Genomic DNA, 23,152 nt, shown 5'->3' with positions numbered 1-23,152 from the left:
ATCCTCTTCCCAGATCCTCAACTCTTTCCTTAGGTAGGTCTGGCTTTGCCATTTAAAACAAGTCTTGCAACATTTTTCAAAACCGAGCAAAATGTTCTGTAAATAGATGAACTATTATGCTAAGTAAACATGCCAGAAGGATTTCAAATAAAAGCCATGGGGACCACAGAGGCAGGACAAAATGTCCAAGAAGAAATTTAAAAAAAAAAATGTAAAGCTATAAATCATGTGCTCATGTGGCATGAGAATCACCCAGGCAAACATACTTTAGGTCTGTGGGCACAGTGCAAGTTGTCACCTACTGTAAGGGCAGAGCTAGCTGGTGGAGAGTACAAAGGAATGATCTTCACAGAAGAAACAGCTGTGAGCACAAAGCAAAAGCATAATACCAGCTCACGTTCTTCCCATCACAACAAATGCACCAGGGTTACGCCTGCAAACCCTCTTCTTCCATACAATCCCCGTCAGTCTTGGTAAGATTGATTTATTCTAGGAGGTACAACCTAATGAGACTTCATTGTGGAATAAAATAACATAGAGCTTAGAAGGGATGCCAAATTCTCTAATCATATAGATCTGTCTGGGGCCCCAGACTTCTCTGGCAAGTGAGGAAATGTATATACACAGGCCCCTCAGAAATGGACATAAAGGATAAATAAGTAAACTTATTTAAGAGTTTAAAATATTAAGGATTTTCAGTCATGCCCATGTTTCTTATTTCGACATTCAGAAAAGTGAATCCTAGAAGGATCCAGTAGTTTGCCTATGGGCAGATGAACAGGTATTCAATGATATTTAAACCACCCTGTGTCCCCAGCTTTCACCCACACGCTACCCAGCCTACTATTCTTTAAAAGAAATTCTGCAATGTTCTGCCTCCACAATCTTAGCAGCCACTTCTGTTGGAAGGAATGAGGCTGCTGGATCAGCATAGGAAAGCTTCACTTTGCAAACACAAAAACCAGAGACAGCTCTACATGAGCCCCACAGCTTCTGATGACTCGATGTCTGCTTTCTTCCCAGGCCCCACATCCACCAGCTGCACCTCAACACTTCTGCCCTGGGACCCCCACAGCTCCGCTAGAGACTGGTGGGGCTGTTCTGCTCTGTCCTACCAATTTTGGTTAAAGCGGTGGCTTTCGAGCCGTCTTTCAAAAGCTAATCTACGTCAAGCCAAGTTTTATCTGGAAGCCCAGATCTATAAACAAAAGTCAAAGGGCTGGGTGGCTCTAGGAACCACTCACAGCCACTGTTCCTGAAGGCACAAAAGAGGTCACGGGCCCCAGAGCTGGGCTTCCCCTCTAGCACTCTAGTTTCCTTTTTTGTCTATGGCTTTTTGGGATCATCTTTACATCCCTTCTACATCCGGTACCCTACCACTACCACCACCATAAATGGCTGAGCATCAGAAGGCGCTTGTCCAGACACTCTCCTGTTTCAATTCTCACACTCATTTGATACGATTAAGCGCAATTAATTTATTGTAAATGGCAGGAAAACTGAGGTGGAGAGAAACTATGGGAAAATAACTGGCTTTTTTTTTTTTTTTGTCCTTTGTTTGTTTGTTTGGAGACAGGGTTTCTCTGTGTAGCTTTGGAGCCTTTCCTGGAACTCACTCTGTAGCCCAGGTTGGCCTTGAACTTACAGAGATCTGCCTACCTCTGCCTCCCTGGGATTAAAGGCGTGTGCCACCACTGCCTGGCTGAGAATAACTGGATCCTATGCTATGTTGTGAAATTTTTAAAAATCAATTATAGTTAGCATGTGTGTGCGCCTGCACACGCGCACATGTGCATGCCACATGCCAGAGTGTGTGTGGAAGTCTGAAGGCAATTTATGGATATCAGTTCTCTCCTTCTCCCATATCCAGTCCCAGGGATAGAACCTGGGTTGGCCAGCTTGTCAGAAAGTGCCTTTGCCTGCTGAGCCATATTGCTGGCCCCACTGTTTTTTGTACTGGTAACAGTTGGGCACTCACAATGCAGTTCAGATAGTGGATCTATCAGGGGTTGTTTTATACATTTTAGTCTCCTCCTCTATAAAACACAGGCCATGAATTGTACAGGTCTTTATTCAGCTACAAGTGGCCTCCGGAGTCCCGTTTTTCCTAACTTGACTTGTTTTCAATGTCTTAATATAAAATATCCAAGAAAACATACTGCTTTCACTAGAGGAACTCTTGGATGTTTTTCCCAAGTCAAATGCTGGAAGGCAGAAAACCTTTCTTTCTTGTTCAGTGATTTTTAACATTTGTTCTTGGAGTGAGAAATTACATCTCACTGTCAATAGTAACAAACACTACTTTCCAAGCATTTCTTCTTTCTCAGTTTCTTAATGCTTTTGGAGTTTGGTTTTTTGTTTGTTTTTTTTTTTTTTAGTGTATCAATGTATTATTAAAAGTAATAGTTCACAGAGTATCAACTTATTATTAAAAGGTAATAGTTCGCAAAGTATCGACTTATTATTAAAAGGTAATCCTCCGCAGATAAAGACAAGCACAGAGAGCACTGGAAGGTGTTTGCAATACCCACCGATGATGCTCAAAAATACCACTTTGACATTTACAAGCAGTGGTGCTTCCCAAGTCAAGTCCCTTCAACACTCTGCAGGGAATTTCTCTTAAGCATTGCATTAATCTTCCTATGTCCAGTCTGTGGTCAGATATACCCTCATCTTCCAACAAATGGACCGCCTGTTTTTAAATTCATCTCATTTGGTGTGTATTGGTGGTTTGCGTGTCTGCATGTATACCTGTGCACCATGGTGTACTTGGTGTCAAGGAGGTCAGATATGGACATCGGATCCCCTAGAACTGGAATTACAGAACCCAGGTCCTCCAGAAGAGCAACCAGTACTACTGACCTCTGAGCATCTCTCCAGCTTGTGACCACCTATTTGAAATTTGCAGCTCCCCAAACTTACTCTCAGCATCCACCAATAAAGTAGCATCTCCAGGAGGCTATTTTCCAGTGACCTACTTTAAAGCATCCATTGGAGCTTTGTATTAACCGATATTCTTAAAATCTGTATAACATAGAATCACTGGGAGATAATAATTGAGACTGAATTACAGCCAAAATAATGATCTCTTGATCTGTTTTAAATTATTATGTATTTACTTTTTTTTTTTGCAGCAGTAGATGTTGGACCTAGGGCTTCACACATAGAAGTTCTCTAGCCCTGAGCTACATCCTGAGCACTCTGTCTCTAAACTTTTGACAGAATAGGCCATCTAAAGCAAACTGTTCTGAAACCTCCTTACAGAACCTCATGAAAAATGTAGGTGCCTGGACCCTTTCCCGGGCTTACTGAATCAGTTCCTTGGATGGGGGCCCAATGTTTCATAAGCACCACAAGCAACGGTGATGATGTGCATCCAAGTGCCGCCTGCCCTTTCTCCATTCACCCAACAACACAGAACCATGATGAGTGTGAGGGTCACTTTTCACTGTCAGCTTGCGACAATCTAGAGGTACCTGGGAAGGGAGTCTCCATGAGGGATTGTCTACATGAAGTTGGTTTGTGAGTGTATCTGTGGGGGCTTATCTGGGTTGCTCTAATTGGAGTGGAAAGACCTCCCCACTGTGGGTGGCACCATTCCCTGGGCGTGAAACGCCCATTATATTAGAATGGAGAAAATGAACTGAGCGCTAGTATCCATGCATTCATTCATTCATCTCTGCTGACTGTGGGTGTGACGGAAGCAGGTGCTTCAAGCCCCTGCCACCTTGACCTCCCATCAATGATGGACTGTAATTTGGAATCAGGAGCCAAATAAACCCTCTCTCTAAAGTTGTTTCTGTTATTCCCAACAACAGAGAAAGAAAACTAGGATCATGAGCCTGGTGTGGTGGCACGTCCCTGTCATCCCAGCATGGAATAAAAAGATCACACGTTTGATGAGGTCAGGCTGGTCTACACAGGAAAATCCGAATTCAAGAAGCAAAACAAAATGAAAGACACACACACACACACACACACACACACACACACACACACACACAAAAAAAAAAAAAAAAAAAAAAAAAAAAAAACCATGACAACAAATCTCCCAAATACTTGAATTTTGTGCTGGTGATGCATGTAACTCAACAATAAAAGACTTACTTAGCAAATACAAGGCCTTAATACTACATTACCCCCCCACCCCCGCTTCCAACACCCTGGGTGGGAGCTGGTTCAACAAATGAACATCTTCTATTAGTATACACAAAACTTAGAATAATAACACATAGCGTCTTTTTAATGTTATTCCCTGGGTCGCCAGTTACCCAGAAACTTGGAAGAAAAGGACTATGATCTATGTTTCCAAAAGGACTTCCTCCTCATCCCCATCTATCTGGTACTTAAGACTGAGAGGGAGAGCCAATAGCTGTCTTGCTTTGCTCACCAGACCCTCAAGTGAAATGTGCACACAGTGTCAGCTATATATTATGACTCTCAGTGCTAGGGAACAGACTCGGGGGCCTTGTGCACACTAGGCAAGAATGCTTTTAAATCTGGAATGTCTTGGCACGCCAAGGAATCTGCATAAATCTGTGTGTGTGTGTGTGTGTGTGTGTGTGTGTGTTTCAAATTCTTCACTGAGGTTAATGAGCCAAACCCTAACTACACACCACACACACACACACACACACACACACACACACACACACACACACACACACACACACACATCAACCCATAAACCAGTAATGTATACCTAAAGACAGAACTGCCTCTGTTTCATATACTAATACCAGTAAGTATATTTTATATTTCATTGGTTTTTCTCCCTAGTACAACTCTTACATCACCTATGTTCTCTAGTCAATTATCACATAGCCGAGAGCCCCAGAGTTAAGGGATTTTCACTCAATTTTGCTTTTCTTCCCCTTTAGGTCATCAGATAGAACTAGGCTGTCCTCCAGCTCATGATGCTCCTGCCTCAGTGTCTTGAGTCACTGTCTGCGTATGTCCCCACGCCTAGCTCAAATTTTGATGATCCTGAGATCATCTTCAGTCGTCCAAGTAAGTATAAAACCTCTCTCCTAGATCCTGAGAGTACGTACGACCTAGTGCGTCTCAGCTGTACTTTGCTGACCCGAGTCTTCATCCCAGAGAAGCAAAGCAGAAAGCCGGCTGTGGCCGAGTCAACGTGTGTACAGAATGGCCTTTGTTGAGGGAAGGCTTCCAGGGTGACAAGCATGGAGATGAGTGACTTCTAGGGGGTGGGAGAAGCACCTCTTGCTACATTCACTGGGATCAAATCTCGTGCCACATATGACAACCTTTGTGCCGGGAGGGGAACACAGCGGTCGTAGGTGTCCTGGGGCTCAGCTTCCCACAAGATCAGGAAGGCATGTGGGCAGACATAGCCACACAGAGAAACCCACTCAGCATATAATGGGGAAAGGCCAGCCACTGTCTTTGACTGAAGAGGCCAGGACCAGAAAAGAACCAAAGTCACTGCGCTGGTGTTCAATGCGCCAGTTTTACAGACAAATCCTCCATGACCTAAACATCTCTCATCTGCTCTGCAGCAGCCTTTCAGACTCATACAGTCCTTGTCTTAGAAAACTATGTACTCGGGGCAGGAATGCCCTAATCTATGGCCATCAAGCAGCGGGAAGAGTCATAGCTGCCCAAATCGTTCCTTACTTACCAATTTCGTGATGTCTTTTACATTATCAGTCACAGGATTCCCGCAGATCTCCTTAGTTTTGACGAGAGGATTAAACAGGAGCAGTTGAAGATAAATGCAAGTGATAATCCAAGTCTAAACAAAAACAGAGAGACATTTCTTGGAGCCCATCGTTTAAAAAATCCATAATTATGCAAACCACTAAACCACCTTATACCATATGTGGTGAATGCAAATATACCAACGCCTTTTTAAAAATCTGATGGCTTAAATACAATTAAATGCTAAGCATTCAAGATGCTCTCACCAAACTTAGAAAGAGCAACAACAAGATACTCCTGGATACAATCCTGATTGAATTATTCCTTCAATGGCTTTACTGTTCATTTCTGTTGTAAGCTTTCTACAGCCGATTTCCTAATGGCAATTAGGGGTGAACTTGTAGCAACATGCAGAGGAATTATCACTTAGGGGGACCTCGGAAAAAGCAGGAATGCATGAAATTCATACCCTAAGGCTGAAGGGAACCACTTTCCTTTTAAATGTAGACAGTTTGGCAAGCAGGAACACAACCTTGAGAGGGACTTTCATTTAGATCTCTACATTAGCACACCATGCCACAGTAAGGCTGAGCGGTGTGTCTTTAGATCGAAGGCAGAATTTAACCTCATTTCCAAGACAGAAAGAGAATTTTTAAGACAGAAAGACAATTGTTGTGTGGAGTCAGTTTGTTAGTGGCTTTATAGGGAAAACATTTCATTAGCCAATAGTTAAATGTTTCTGAACTCTGGTGGGAAATTCTCTCTCTCTCTCTCTCTCTCTCTCTCTCTCTCTCTCTCTCTCTCTCTCTGTCTCTCTGTCTCTCTCTCTCCCTCTCCCTCTCTCTCTCTCCCTCCCTTTCTCTCTCTCTCTCCTCTGTCTCTCCCTCTCCCTCTTCCTTTCTCTCTCCCTTCCCTCCCTCTCCCTCTCCCCCTCCCTCCCTTTCCCCTATCCCTCCCTTCCTCTCTCTCTCCTCTGTCTCTCTCTTTCCCTCTCTCTGTCTCTCTCCCTCACCTCCCCCCTCCCTTTCACAAACACACACACACACCCCTCTAAGAAAATAACACCTTCCACCATGGATTAGTTATTTTTATTCATGACTTGTTTTTCTTCCTTCCAGATATCATAGAATTTTCAGAGCTTAAGCATCTGACTTGCTTTCTTTTTTCAAGCATCGACAAAACACTGACACCAGTGCCTTGCATACAAAAATCCCTCAATATGTGTTTGCTGGATGAATCCATGGCCCAGACCAAAAAAAAAAAAAAAAATCTTTTCTAATTCTCTAATCCAGGAACCATTTACTGAACAAGTGTCGGGAGACAGTGACTGCAGCAGTTGCTGGGGAAACACGGATGATGAAGACGTCCTTGAAACTCAAGAGGCAGGTAAATGCATAACACCTCAATCCATGATCAATGTTTTGGGAACACAGAGAAGAAGGCAATTCATCAACGCATCTTGAGGGGAGACAAGGAGAAGGCAGGCAGCTCCAAAGAAACCGAGGGAGACAATGTGACTCCGGTTAGATGGGAAAAGACAAGGACTTCTGTAGGCGACGGTAAAGAAACCATGACCCCGCTGCAGAACAAATAAATAACAGAAAGCAAAGGCGTGTGAAAGTATTTAAAAACGTTACATCTTTTATGAACCGGTGTTCGCGTGTGGCATTTTAAAATTCCACAGAAACACAGGTGCACATGGTAAGAATCTCTCCTGCTTCTGCAACTTTGCCACACGTTCAAAGGAACCAAATTATTACAATTTTCCATAAATCTCTGCACACCGACCCACTGGACCACATGGCCGTTTTCATTTGCTAGAAGTTGTCACTATAATACTGCTTTGGTGGCTCACAAATGGAATTAAAGCCTCTTCTTCTTTCACTACTTGGGGTCTGCTTTAGCAATAATCCCACTTAAGTTTATTTAGCGCTGCTTTGAGCACTGTGGGGGCATATATACGCCCCATTAGACCATCTCCATGAGCCCATAGAAAAGACCAAGTTGTACAAATGATCTGTCTGGGGATCCTTGTTGGGGGGGAAAAAAACCTGGCACACACATTTCTCCTTGATATCACAATTTTCCTTCATGGGTATTTACTGCAGTTTGTCTTTCTTTCATATTGCCGATGCTGAGTTGGGACTCCCCCTGAAGATGAGTTCTCCAAGGCCCTTTATCCTGATAAGATTTGAGAAGCCTCCCCAAGGACCTTGGTCCTGGGCCTACTTGCCAACCTCTCCCAAGAATAATGTTCATATTGTAGGTCCTAGGAAGCATGGGGGCAGATAATGTTCCTTGTCTTCACCATGCACTATAACTGGCACGGAATGAATAAAAGCTGGAGAGGGAGGAGAGGGAGAGAGAGAAAGAGAAATGAAAATTTCTCATTCTTTCAGCAAATAGTTATTGGGTGCTTTCTTAACGATATATCATGTGCCACACTAGGATCACACACTGAACAAGAAGGCAAAATACCTCTTCCACCATAAACCTCATCTTTAACTTCGGTAGATGAACCATGAACAGGAGTAATATTGTGTTAGATAGCCTGCTATGAGGACTTAGGAAAAAGAACCATTAGAGAAAGAGGTGGGTACTCAAACAATTAAAACGAGATCCTTTGGACCTAAAAATCACAAATAGGCATGATTTGATAACAAAAGACCTGTTTTGAGTATGGGACAGGCATACTCAATTTCATCGGGCTCCCCTCTGTTGCCTGTCACAGCTCTCATGGTTGTCACACTGGTTTGTGACAAGCTCGCGGCGATGGAATCTCTGGGTGCCAATTTCCAACGCCTCTGGTGGTCCTCATCATTTTTAGTAAGAAGTAACTTTAAATTTTACTGAAGGCGTATGAGTGTTTTTCCTGCCTGTACATCTGTGCACCGCATACATTCCTGATGCCCACAGGGGCCAGCAAAGGGTGTCAGACACCATAGGACTGGAGTTATAAACAGTTTGTGGGTGCTGGGAATCGAACCTGGATCTTCTGAAAGAGCAGCCAATGTTCTTAAGCTCTGGGCCCCCAGTAAAGTATTTTGCTTCACTGTGCATGCTGTTAACTTAGATATACTGCTATTACACGCTTACTGCTATACAGTAGAGTATGAATATAAATGTTGTAAGTACAGGACAACTAAAGACTTTGTGACTCTCTTTAACTCACACTATCTCCAGCTTCAGAGAAAAACTCAGGACAGACAGCAAAAAGCAGATACAGATGAGCTGAATCTCAGCTTCTAAGTCGTCTCTGATGTTGCAAGTCGCTGCATACTTGGGATGCTCGAGGCAATGACAGAGGACAGTTATGCAGGACCACCACCCCCCCAGCTATAGAGACACTGAGAAGCTTCATCCTTTTACCAAAGTGGCTTTCCCTCACCAAGACTTACCACAGCAATTAAACACTAGTGATACTTCCACTGCTACCTAACATCTTCAGCTGTATTCTCTTGGGTGAAATATGGACATGCTACATGCATATCTTGAGTTCATGTGTTCGGAAACACTTATAGGGAGAATCAAATTCCCTGGCATCCCTGAGTCTAAAGAAAAGACCATCAGAGCTAGCCATTATCCTTCTAAGACTACAGCATGGGTGGAAACAGGCTGGTATTTTAAACACAGTAATCAGTGGGTATCTCCTAGGTATTTCCCCCCAAGGACTGGACAGAATTAAAGCAGTTCACTTAGACATCTGTGGGAAAATGCTGCTACAGAGAAAAGAGGATGCCAAGTCCCTAAGGTATACTGAAGGGATCATCTTTATTTAAAGAGCCAGAGTAAACAGGAGCAGCAGATGGCATCAGAGAGAATGGGGAGGCAAAATCAAGGGTATTGCAGTTCAGCTCAAAGTCCAGTTTTACTGTGCATGGAACAAGATTCATTGAGGATGGAACAAGATTCATAAGAGGGATATGAACAGATTTTGAATTAAAATAAAACGGAAGTAAATTAAGTAGGGGGCTAGTGGTAGAATGCTTGTTAACGTACCTAAAGCCTTGGGTTTGATCCCGGGCACCAAATAAACCAGGCATGGCAGGACCCACCTGTAATCCCAGCGCTCAAGAGTTGGAAGCAAGTTTAAGGGTCAAAATTTAAGGCTATTCTCAACTAGATAGCAAGTCTGAGGCCAGCCTGGGATACAAGCAACCGTGTCTCAGAATAAACATCTTAATTAATTAAACAGGCTCCTTTAAATAAATAAGACCACTGTGATTGCTGTAGGGTGACAAAAGGTAGAAACATTTTACAAAGAATAAAGTAAACTGGGCGGTGGTGGCGCACGCCTTTAATCCCAGCACTCAGGAGGCAGAGTCAGGTGGATCTCTGTGAGTTCAAGGACAGCCTGGTCTACAGAGTGAGATCCAGGACAGGCACCAAAACTATGCAGAGAAACCCTGTCTCAAAAAACAAACAAACAAACAAATGGTAAAGAAATACCAATGAAGAGTTACCCCTATAAGCCAACAAAGGATGATAACAAAAATGCATTGATCAGCATTCAAGAGTCTGGACCTGGACAGGCTGAACCCTGAGTCAGGAGACTTACAGCTGTAGTGTGACTTGAGACTCACACTCAACTCAAAGATTTGGACCTGAGCAAACGACTGGTTGTGCCAAATGAGATGAGTGTGGGGCAGACTAGAAGCCACACTGCGTGTAGAGTAACTTGTAAGGTCTTACAGTAGTGACACCAGGTCAGGACATTGGAATCTGGATTGGGGTTCGGAATCAGTTGGGTCTGAAAATGAAAATATGATCACCTTCCATAAATACACTGGATTCTAAACAAAAAGAATGGTCACCCAAGGATTCTAAATAGAAAAACTAACAAAGTACTGAACACCACACAGTGTAGAGTTCAGGTCCCACAGAAGATGAGAATGTATGCAGGAGCTGTACCAGTAGACATCAAAGGAGTAGGAAAAAACAAGTATAACCAACGCTAAGAGCGGAGTGTGGTATTGCGTGACTACAGATCCCGCCCAGCACTTGGGAGTCTGAGGCAGGTGGATCACAGTGCTGTCCTGGATTTACACAGTGACACCATGAGAAGTTAAGAAGAAAGGGTCCCACCAGGTGGTGGTGGCACACGTCTTTAATCCCAGCACTCAGGAGGCAGAGTCAGGCGGATCTCTGTGAGTTCGAGGCCAGCCTGGTCTACAGAGTGAGTTCCAGGAAAGGCTCCCAAAGCTACACAGAGAAACCCTGTCTTGGAAAAAAAAAAAGAAGAAGAAGAAGAAGAAGAGGAGGAGGAGGAGGAGGAAGAAGAAGGGGTCTGGGCCAGATTATGTTAAAGACTGAGAATCAACCATGGAATGAAGCAACATGGAAGCCACGGGTAAAATACTAACCACGAGTTTTGATTGAGGAAGCCTGGGGAGGGGGGATTGTCTGAAGTGGTTTAAGAAAGCAGGAGGGAAAAAAAGGAACCAGAAAGAACATGAAACTCTTTTGAAGAATGTTCTCTCAAAGGGAAGCAACTTAAGAAGCAGACAACAATAAATAAAAACAAAATGGAGTGGTCGGTGACAAGGAAGTAGGGGTTGGTGGGGGAGTTATTTGAAAGGAGACGGAAACATCAGGATATTTGAATGCCACTGGGATTTGTCCAGCGAGAGGAAATGACTGGAGATACGGTTCAAAAGAGAGGGACCTGATACAGCCACATATCTCGGTAGACAAGATGGAGGAAGACCTGTGTCCAATGTACAGCCACTGACTTTGAACAGAAGTGTAGACAGCTCATCAAAACTAGAAAATATCACACTATCACTACAGACACAGGGTTTGACTGGGCATGGTGGTGGGGGAGGGCACAATACAAGGAATAAAGCTATTTGTTTTCAAGATTTACTATGTATTAAGCATCTTTCATACCTAATAACAAATAAAACCAATTAAAATAAAATTTTAATGTACCCTAGTTTTAAAGATGAAATTGAGGTGATTTCAGAATAGTGAGACCAGTAGACCAACTCGAGTCTGTCTGAATCGCATTTCTGTCCCTTTAAGTACAACATACTATCCCAAGACTACAGGAAATCTGTCAGATCATTTATGAGCACATTAAGGCACATCTCTAGTATTTTAATAATTCTGCAAATACCAAACATATGGGAACACATTTGTTCCATATTCCATGCACAGCTGAATATTCTGCACCATTCAGAGGATCATATTTTTTACTATATGTCATTTGATAGTTTCTTAAAATACAATTAAGACAGATTGCTACAACTGCAAAATAATTTCACCTGCACAGCCTCAATTTTTGCTGTCAGTCAAATACAAATGTCTACGAAGATGTTTTTGCTAATTTTATAGATGTGCACTTGATTAAAGTGCAACTCAAATCTGTGCTAACTTAATCAAATGTCACCGGTAAAACCTCTATTTCTTGAAGAACTTTATTTTAAAGCTATTACAAATAAATCTGCAGTGTAATGGAGTTTTGCATGTGCTTTGACACCACACAGAAAGAGCCTCCCTCTTGCAAAGAGCTTACCATACGACCTTGAACAAGTCAGTTTACCCCCCTGGCATACATACCCATTTATCAGCCCCACACGAAATGAGAAAGTAAGATAAAGAAAAGCCTCGCCCATCTCATGAACTGGCGGTAAAAGTAAAATGAACTATTCCAACCAGAGGAACTACACAGCCATTCATTATTCACCTTATGAACTTTGGATTGGTTAGATGGGAAAAAAGTGGAGGAATGTTTGAATAGGCCACAAGTGCTGGCTCACACCTATAATCCTATCACTTGGGAGGCAGAGGATTGCTGTTAGCTCAAGGCCAGCCTAACTACCTAGTAAGTTTCAGGGCAGCCTGGTTTTCACAGTGGAATGTTGTCTCCCAAAATAAATAAAATAAAATAAGAAAGAATGAAAAGCTTGCATAAAAAGTCTTAGGAAGTCCTTTACAGAGCGAACTAACAGTGAACAGAGTATGGCTTTTAAATTATAGATAAAATCCTATCTGTCATGCGGAAGGTGAGTGTGGACTTTTATACACAGATATTTTGACACTCTTTTGGGGGCCAGACACCACTATTCATCCATGTTTTAGTTTTCAACTGTGTTGAGAGCAGCGGCAGTTAAGGAAATCCAGTGAAGCGTGCCAAGATACAAACAGAATCTTTATCCTCATTTTGTTCTCCTCCTCGTTCACCAAGTTCTAAAACCTTCAAGGAGAGCCCAGTACACCAGCGCCTCCCCGCATGGGTGTGCACACAGACGTAAGCACGCATCCCAGGGGGAGATACCGTGCCTGAAGCAAAATAGCCCTTCTGTGCGACTGCTGTCCTAAATGTATCTCTTCGGTCTGCAGAATCATCTTGCTGTTGTGTTCTGTAACATTCTCATCTGAATGGCATTTTCTTTGGCTACTTTGTGTTAGAGCGGCACAACTCTTCTCTCTAGGCCACACTCAGTGTGTGATAACCTCCCCTTTGAGATAACCTTACTGTACAGACACGCTAAACAAATCTTACTGACCACAGTGCTTGATTTCTTTTATTTCTTCTTCTTCTTCTTCTTCTTCTTCTTCTTCTTCTTCTTCTTCTTCTTCTTCTTCTTCTTCTTCTTCTTCTTCTTTAGAGGTAGGGATCAAAAGTATCTCCCACACACTCCCCATAAAACTTACCTTTCATTGCAAAAGATTGCTTTCAAATGATGGGCCTAATGGGAGGAAAATAATGAAAAATTTGCATGTCCTCTTGGGACTCAATCATACAACAGAAGCAGTCCTGGGAGAACGGAGTCATAGAGGCTACAATTTCTACTTCATTGAAAAGGACAGATCGCAGGTCCTTCTCTGAGAGGAGGGTTTACAAGTGGGTAGGGGAGTGACGGGAGGAGGGAGCTGGAGACTACTCCTGCTCCCCAAGCAAAGCATCATTGGGGAAAACAACCTTAAAACGGATTCCAGTGGAACATTCATCTCGTCCCTGATCCCTCTGAATGCAGCTTGCCCCACAGTACAAAGCTATGAACCAGCAAGAGGGTTTGCACCCCTGAAGTAAACTATCTACTTGATCTGAACATGTGTCACCACAGAGAAGTCTCCTAGGTGGGACTCCTGCAGTTTCCTGGGCAGCACTAGGAATCCACATGCACACGGGCCAGACTGCTCAAGAAACCAGAACATCCCAATTCTGTGAAGTTAAAAGTACAAAAGCTGGGCCGGGCGGTGGTGGCGCATGCCTTTAATCCCAGCACTCGGGAGGCAGAGTCAGACGGATCTCTGTGAGTTCGAGGCCAGCCTGGTCTACAGATAGAGTTCCAGGAAAGGCACAAAGCTACAGAGAGAAACCCCATCTCGAAAAACCAAAAAGAAAAACCAAAAAAGAAAAAAAGTACAAAAGCCCTCTTCCCTACGTGCCTATATGTGTGAGGAGTTTTTTAAAAGCCCCCATGACCAGGCTCCATGTTACAGAATCCACAATGTCATAAAGAGAGGGGAGTGACTCATGTATGCAGGGGAACTGACAAAATGGATATCACAAGTACCCTGAACAGAACAGCCGCTGCTACCAGAAACACCATTCATTTCCTCTTTAATCTCACCAGCCCGCTGTGGAAAGCAGGCAGTTAGTTTCCTTGTAGCCCAAATGTGTCTTGGAACACAGCCAACTGGCTTAGCCACCCAGAGCCAGGAAAGTAAATTATCAAGACACAGGTATAGCAATTAGTCTTCGGCTCAGGTCGTCTGAGATCATCAGAAGCAAAAACTTCTCCCGAGTAAACCAACAAGAAGATTCTCGTTCGGTGAATAAGTACTCCGTGTTTGACTGCCATTTTGTTTTTTAGATTTTTTTTTATTACTAAAAAGTTTACCATCAGACGTTATCAAGAGCACACCCACTCACGGTACACAGATTCAAACTTTCTCTAATTTCTGTCTTGTCATCTCTAAGAAAGAAAGGAACCGGCAGAATTCCTTTCTAAATGTTGCTGCTCAGTGAAAACTTCTGGCAGGATAGCCACTTCTCTGTGAGGTTACTCCACAAATCTTTCTATCCTCTTGTAAAGATGTAAAATGGATATTTTTAAAAAGAAATATTAAAGGTATTTTAACATATGCATGACAGTAAGGGTGTAGTGAACAAACACTTGTAACAAAAAAAACAAAAACCCAAAAAACCCTAACACTGACCTTAGCATGGTCGTGAATACCTGTAATCCCAGTGTTTGGGAACCTAGATTATGTGATGGAAACTTCCAGACCATCCTTGGGATACAAAGGGAGTCAGTCTCTCTCTCTCTCTCTCTCTCTCTCTCTCTCTCTCTCTCTCTCTAGCAATTCTGCATTCCCAGAAATGAATTGCTTAATATAAAAGGCAGATGAATTTAATAGGAACTTTAAAGACTTAATACTTAAAGTATTAATCTATTGTGGAAGGGAAAAAAACCACTCAGAGTAAAAATCGTTGTTATATATAATGGCTACTTAGAGGGTAATTCAGCATATGTTTACTAAGGGCTTCACAAAGAATGAACAATCGGCAAATAATATTTCATAGAACACTTTCATTTACTAAGTAAATACTGTCCTGTTCTGGAGGACAATAAAACACGATACTGAGAAATCAAGTAACTTCCTTAAGGCCCTGCCCCTGGTAAATCACTGTTAGGTTTTAGCCAAGACCATACTACACTGTAAAGAAAAATACTGGGCCAGTGCCATAATAAAGCTGACTCCATTTACATGAAATGAACCATTAAGTTTTATGTAAAGGTCTGGGCAGTGGGAAAGATACACGTTCCTTGAACTTAATCAGTCCCTAGGCAAGTGCCCTACTGAGCTCCACCCCTAACCCTTTAATCAGCCCCTCGCTGAAACCGCCAGGCTGGGATAAACAAGCAGAGCAGGTAAATGAAGGTATTCTAAACCGTAGTTTAAAAGAAGCAACTTACATATTCAGAGGGACGGGAGAAACCCCAAATTTGAATTGAATGGTTCCTGCTGCTAACAAATACAGATGCTTTCTGACTTCTATAACTCTTATTCAACAAACACACTTTTGAGTACCTGAAAAGTAGATAAGATAAAAGCAGAGAAGATAGGGACCTACCAGCTGGGAGCTCAACTACTCACAAAGGCAACTGAGTGGAAAGGCCCAGGATAAACCTGCTGGGAGAGATGGGAGGAGGGGAGGGTTGAGACAAGGAACAGGTCACCCACCAGGACCTCACAATCGACTTCTAATTGAGTGAGATGTTCAACACATCTGCAAATTCCCTAGAGACAAAGGTTCTAAGACAGCCTGCTGGAGAGGAAGTTTCTTCAAAAATATACAACAGGAGATAGCTAGGTCAAAAAGAGCTATGAGGAGAGCGCCCAAAGAACAGAGGGGACAGGAAACACTCACAGAATGCCTGTGAATTTGTGGCATTAGGAATTTAGCTGAGCTTAATTACGGCCACTTGCAGGAGGCGGTGGGGGTGGGGCTGTTCTGGAATGTGGGCCACTAACCAGTGGTGGCAACACTTAAGAAAACAGCCTCTCCCCCAGCATCCAATAGCTACCCATAATCCCTCTGTGAGGGTTGGGACCACATGAACCCCTCTCCCACACAAGATGAAATGGTATCAGTTAATCTTGTGCTGCAGCGAATGCAATGGCCATGCCATATTCAGAAGACACAGCACTCCTCCCGGACATCCTCTTCCTTTTTTTTTTTTTTTTTTTTTTTTTGGTTTTTTTCAAGACAGGGTTTCTCTGTGTAGTTTTGGTGCCTGTCCTGGATCTCACTCTGTAGACCAGGCTGGCCTCGAACTCACATAGATCCTCCTGGCTCTGCTTCCCGAGTGCTGGGATTAAAGGCAGGGGTGTGGTGTGCGTGAGCGCCAGCACCACTGCCTGGCCCCATCATTCTTTTCTCGCCGTCTTTCATGGAATTGACTGAGTCTTGGAGGGGATACTACAGATGTTAAGCTCAGGGCCAGTCACTCCTCAGTCATTTATTTCCCTCAGTTTGACCAGATGTTGAGTCTCTACGTTTAACTGCCACCTACTTCAGCAGGAAGCTTCTCTCATGAAGGCGAAGAGTAGCATGCTTTTCCCAAGCAAAGACAGGCAGTCTTGCCAATTGTTTTGATTTTACTATAAAGATACTGGTGGCCCTAGAAAGATTTGAAGGGTATATAGATCCGACTCAGTTTTGAAAGGTTTATCAGGCATCAAAAGGAAGGAGCGGGGATGGGGAGCAAGTTTAGAGGCAGGAGGCCAGTAAGGGGAGCTCTAGCAACTTGATCCATGTTTGGGCAAGATGGGAGAGCAACCGTGTTAGTTGTGGTGGAGAGAAGTGCCCAAGCTCCAGATGATACGGAACTAGAATGGAAGGCCTTCTTGACTAATAGACAGTCAGTGGGGCAAAGGGAAGGTACAATTGATTTGCAGGTTACAACCTGAGTGGGTAAAAAACCAGCAGTATTCACCGAACCACAGAAATACACACAGGAGCAGAAGAGAAGCCCCATCTGCATGTCCTATGGCCAACAGAAAAGAAAGAGCTACATGCAGGATACGATGAATACAGTAAGTGCTAACAGAGGTAAAAAAAAAAAAAAAAACGGCATTGCCCAAGCAGCTCATAGCGTGGATGACGTTGACCGGGACAGTGCAGTGATGGAGCTGCAATCGGACCACAGGGGAAGAGGTCACAGACTTGAGAGGGGGAGGGACCACAGGGCCGCAGTCCAACAGCTGGACATACAAGGACAAAGTGGAGGAGCAGCATCTGGAGGGGTGGAAAGTTCACCTCGGCCATGGTAAAACGGGAAAGAATGAGGTGGAAGTGACAGCCTCAGCAAGTCTCTTTTCCAAATGGCCTAGAGGGGATGACTCACCCGTGGCTAAAAGGAAAACCACCTAAGCTCCCAAGTTTTGACCTTGAGGAAGAACCAGACACTGGGCCTGAGTCTCAAGATCAGCTGCTGTGATTTTTTCAATACGTGTGTGGTCAGCATTTGAGCTGGTGTCTATATTATTCCACTGAAGACAACAGTAAAAGTACAGGTCACAAAATAGTCAGATTAGCAGCTCTCTATTAGTTCTACCAAAATTTTGGGTGTGTGTGTGTGGGGGGAAGGGTTGACCTCTACCCGGCAGTCCACCAGAAAATGGAGTTAACAGCTAATTCTCATCCATTTTATGAAGATGAACTGTGACAGAATGAGTCAAGAAGACTCTGAATACAGAATGGCACATCTGTCGCTGACTCTTTGGGATATAGTTTAAAAAAAAAAAAAGAAGAGGAACAGCTCCCCAAATTGGCCAGAGTATGGAAATACAGTATGGGTTGTGGGGGGGGGGGGGGCGCAAACAAAAATCTCCTGACCCTTTTGAAATGTCCATGACCTCCACAGGCACTGATTCTTTCATGGTGACACTGTTCAATCATACACCAATTAGCTGCTCTTCAAACTGAACCATCCAGATGTGCAAAAAAAAAACCCCGATGTTTGTAGCTGTCTCAAACCAGCAACAAAATCGTGAAAGGTGGCGTGTACTCTCTCGCAGAGGAGGCTGGATCCTGAAATGTGTTATCTTATGAAAGTCAAGAGCTTGAAATTCTTTAAAATCTGTAAAAATCGCCCAAATTTCAAAGAACTCAGTGATGGGAAATGAGTGTGAGCTCCCACTAAGTCTGGAATTGAGTGCCCAGAATGTTCTAGGATTCCTTGTGCTTCCTGAATGTAATTAAACGTGAATTATTGTCGGATTGGCTGCCAAGACTGTGGCATGGGGGGCTCATGGGCCATTTCCATTTTTAACAAACTCCACGCCAGCCCTGAGAATTCATACACAGTTAATGGTTAATTAGGGAGGGATAGACATTTTCTTTAGAAGTGTAGTTACTGATAAGACACAAAAGCTCCTGCAAACAACTTTCTCACCCATACTTTTGTTAACAACTCTACTAATGAAACATTCAGTCAGTCCTCCTCCCCCCCCCAAAAAAAAAAGGGAAAGAAAAAAAAAGATGTCAGAGCAGAAGGGGGCTAGTTAGGAAGAGGAAAGGATTAGCAGAGGAGAGGAGAGAAAGAGGTAAAGGGCAAGTTAGTATAAAGTATAGTATGTCACAGTCAAACCCATTATTATGCATATAGTTACTGATGCAAAAAAAAAAAAAAAAAACATTAAAAAATGTCACACCAGGAAGCAGATCAGGCAGTCTCAAAAAAAAAAGTTTCTGTTTCCTGGGTTTTCCACTCAATTACGATACAATCAACTTTTAGAATGTGCTTTAGTACTTTCCAAAAATCCTCAAAACTGGCAGAGATGAAGGCAAGAACTCCACAAACATTCACAATCTTGATTGTTTCCTTCATCGCGTCAGATGTCAGGCCTGACAGGCAAAGGTCAGGGGAACTAGCATTCCAGATTGCTCAATCTGTGCTGGACACACCAACTGCCTTCTGCTGAACTACACAGATTACGGCCGGCTGCACGGCCCTCCCCTTTCACATGGAAAACTGGAGCCGGCTCTCTTATGGTGAGGGGAAATGGAATCACTTGGGATGCAGACTCCTTAAATGCAGATTCCTGATTGTCACAAGGCATCCAGATTTCTGAGGGTGAGTCTCAGGCTTGTGCATCACGTGCCCTCTACCTGATTCCTACAGGTTCTCTAAAGTCTGGGACACTAATTTTAGGCAGCTAGTAAGTATAATATGATTGAGGGGAATACGCACGAGTGTCTAAAATGGTACACAGGGTTTCATTCCATTCAGAAGCCATCGAGCAGATGCCTGAGATTAGAACAACTTGGTACACGTAAATGAGTGTGGAGGAATATAACAGCATCAGCTTTTCAAATCCCATTGTACCTTTCTTGTGGCATATCCCGTCCAAAATGCCTAGAAAGCTAAAAGCGAGCTCTCTCAGCCTTCGCTTCGTTTGCTGGGCTTGCAGACGTGATTTAGGTCCTGTCAGTCTATCAGACATGACTCTGCAAGATTTCTTGGGCGAAGGGAGGGTGGAGAAAAGAGGCTGGAGGCTGGATGTGTCTGCTGGCTGCGCCCGAGCAAGACGACAGGGCTTTGCAGGCAGCAGCAGTGGAGTCTTTCAACACAGGCTTTAGCAGCTTTGCTGACTGCAGCGGACTTAACTGGGTTCTGAGTGCTGGAAGCGTTCCCAAGCTCAGCCCACACCCTGCGCCCACAGTCCTTCCAATGGTTTTATAGCTTGTCCGCTGCTTCAGCAGACCCCTTTCTGTTTTACACCAGCTACTGTACGTAGATCACGTTATCGGCACAAATCTGACATACAAAGGCCAAGTTATTAAGCATTTGTTCTCAAAAAGCTTGGTCTCGAGTTTGTTTCCCCTGGGACTTTTCTATTAGCAGTTGGCAGTTCAAACTGTAAAACAATGATCATTTGAAATGTTTTTAAAAGGAATTTGGGGGAGTCACTGCTCAAGAATTTTAATATACATTTGCTACTTGAAGCATAGCAACACACTTATGGTGTATGCTAGGGACATGTTCTTGTGGTAAGATACGTTAATAGTAGCTTCACTGACATGCCTGGGATACATATGTTCACCTCACACATCTCAAGGGCAGGGCAGGGGTTTGCTGTGGTTGCTGTTTGTGTCTTTTACAAAGGCAATGGTGTGTGAAGTAGAACAGCCTCAAAATAAGACCTGGGTTCAAATTCTGTTTTTTGTCAACTTTGTGCTTCTACCACAAACAAATTATGAGTGCGCCCCCCCCCCACCCCCCCGTTTTTCTGAAATGACATTTTTGAATTTTTTTAAAAGCTTAAATAAGGTAATATATGAAAGTATCCATAAAAGGATTGGCAGACACGAGGCCATTATGTGTCAGCTAATGCCAGTTGCTATTTTACTAGCCATTTAAGAAATCCCTTAAATGTTGAAATCTACAAGCTGTACCTAAAGTCAAAGACACTTTTCTGGGCATGCTTTGCCTCCCTGTAGACTAAAGACCAGCACACAGGAGTGATAAAAAGTTGTGAAATCACCCCTGGGTTTGGATTTGGATCAGCAATCCCAAGGGAGGCAAGCTCCTGCTTACCTGCTGTAACAGTGAGACTGCTTTGTTTGGGCAGTAGCTGAATTTTAACGTAAATAGCAGCTTCAAAAGCCAACTTCAGCTTCAGCCAAGACAGCCCGAGAAGACCAAGTGTTTTTTCTTTTACTGGGGTGGGGAGGGGGGGGAGTGGGGTTGGGTGGGGGGCAGGTGGAGTAGAGAAAGCGTCTATTTCGAAAGCAGGTTAATTGATGTTCCTCTCTGTTCTGCCATCAATTAACCTGTGGCCTTCAGAAACTTATTTAATCTTCCTGTGCCTCAGTTTCCTTGTCTAGAGCATGGACATAAGAAAAGAAACCACTTAACGGGCGTGTGGAAGATTAGATAGAATTGTTGGAATGGTGTACGTAAGACACTTGATACATTACTTGAGAAATGTCTCAAAAATTCTCTGGTTATTATTATCAGTTTCAACCATATGTTAAATGAGCATGGCCAGGAATGCCATTTCCAAGCTTGCAGGATGGTGGTTCAAGCCAAGAATCTGAGTTACCATTTTGATTCTTTCCATCCCATTTACACATCTTGTCTGCCATGTTTCCTAGTACCACAAACAAACACAATCTCAGAACAGTCATTCCTCTTCATCTTCTCTTGTACTGCCACAGTTCCCGCCGAGCTCCACCATCCTGACTGGAGGATGCCTGTGAGGAGAGGGTTAAACAACATTTCCCCTTTTGCGCTTGATACAGTAATGTCCTCTGGAAGTATAAACTGTCACTGCCTGCTTGAAAGGTCACAGGATTTTCCCATCATACTCGCAGTAGGATTTGAACTCACAACCAAGTCTTGTACAACTTACCACTCTATTGAATGCCTATGCCTTACAAAGCTTTCTCTCCCTACTATCTATGCTCTAGCTATCTATATCAGCCTCTTTTTTTTTTTTTTTTTTTTTTTTTTGGTTTTTCGAGACAGGGTTTCTCTGTGTAGCTTTGTGCCTTTCCTGGAACTCACTTGGTAGCCCAGGCTGGCCTCAAACTCACAGAGATCCACCTGGCTCTGCCTCCCAAGTGCTGGGATTAAAGGCGTGCGCCACCATCGCCCGGCTTATATCAGCCTCTTTAAATGCCTGAAACATGAAATACACTTGTTCCTCAAGCCCCCTGTACTTGCCGTGAGTGGCAAATCTTTCTCATTCAGAACCACTTTCTCAGGGAAACCTTCCAATGTTTGGTTCTTAGATATGGCTAAATATGATATATGTAACACAGGCTTTTTTATTTCTATTTTTTTTTTTTGAGTACTTGTCCCTAGCTGGTGGGCATTATTTAGGAAGGTTCTAGAACCTCTAGAAGGTGGAGACTAGCTGGTGAGAGAAGATTGGTAAGGACAGGCGCCTGAAGATTCTAACTCTGCCTGTTTCTCTTCTCTCAGCTTCCTATCAGCCACGATGAGAACCGCGTCTGCCACACGTACTCGCCATAAACTGAGCTCTGCCTCAATGCACTGAAAGCCTCAGAAGGAAACCAAAGTAAACCATTTTCCCATCTGTTGTCTGTCATGTATTCTGTCAAGCAACTCAAGCATACTAGTGTAGCATCTCAAGGAGGTCTATCCACCACGTCACAGTTTTCTTACCAAACAATTTCCACCACCAGCAATGATGTGTATGTGTGTCTGTGTACAATGTAATGTGTGTCTGTCTGTCTCTGGGTGTGTCCATGTATAATATGTATGTTTGTGCATAATGTCTGTGTATATATCTGTCTGTCTGTGTATTATGTGTATGTGTGTATAATGTATGTGTCTGTGTGTATGTATCTCTGTCTATATAATGTGTATGTGTATCTGTATGTGTGTATGCATATGTCTCATATGTGTGTCTGTGTATAATGTCTGTGTGTATGTACGCATGTGTATGTGTATCTGTGTGTCTCTGTGTAAGTCTGCATGTCTGGGACAAGAACTCACTCTGTAACCAAGGCTGGCTTGAAACTTATTAGGTAGTCCAGGCTGGCCTCGAACTCATGACAGTCTTGCTTCAGCCTCCACCTTCAAATAAATGGTTATTTTTGTTTATTCGTTTTTTGCTTACTCTTTTGTACATGGTAGGCAAGTACACTATCACTGTTACAATCATGGCAGAAATAAGCATGAGAACTTAGTAGGTCTACTTACCATTTGCCCCTTGTAGTGAGGGTATATACATTGTAAGAATGAGGGGTTTACTATTCCTCTTCTGTCTTAACCTGCTCCTTACAGTGCATACTCATCCACATTTATGAGTGGTGTCCATTGCTCACTGTGTTGTACTACTTATAAGAGCTGTGTAAACGCTGGGCAGTAGTGGTGTATGCCTTTAATCCCAGTACTCGAGAGGCAGAGCCAGGCGAATCTCTGTGAGTTCGAGGCCAGCCTGGTCTACAAAGTAAGTTCCAGGACAAGCTCCAAAGCTACACAGAGAAACC

At 43.4% G+C, this 23,152-nt stretch overlaps 1 protein-coding gene across 4 annotated transcripts in view; it reads right to left on the bottom strand.

The window, feature by feature from the left end:
• Positions 1-23,152, bottom strand: part of Kitlg (KIT ligand) — a 100,432-nt gene that overhangs the window by 44,693 nt on the left and 32,587 nt on the right. For all 4 annotated transcript variants that reach the window (XM_052753216.1, XM_052753215.1, XM_052753217.1 and 1 more), the window contains exon 2: positions 5,645-5,758. In XM_052753216.1, the coding sequence (XP_052609176.1) occupies positions 5,645-5,758 (114 nt within the window). The remainder of the gene's footprint in view (positions 1-5,644; positions 5,759-23,152) is intronic.

The sequence above is a fragment of the Peromyscus californicus genome, unplaced genomic scaffold (assembly GCF_007827085.1).
Source record: "Peromyscus californicus insignis strain IS unplaced genomic scaffold, ASM782708v3 Scaffold_24__1_contigs__length_46423439, whole genome shotgun sequence".
Classification (NCBI taxonomy): Eukaryota; Metazoa; Chordata; class Mammalia; order Rodentia; family Cricetidae; genus Peromyscus; species Peromyscus californicus.
The sequence above is the reverse complement of the archived record's forward strand: the minus strand, read 5'-3'. Positions and strand labels throughout refer to the sequence as shown.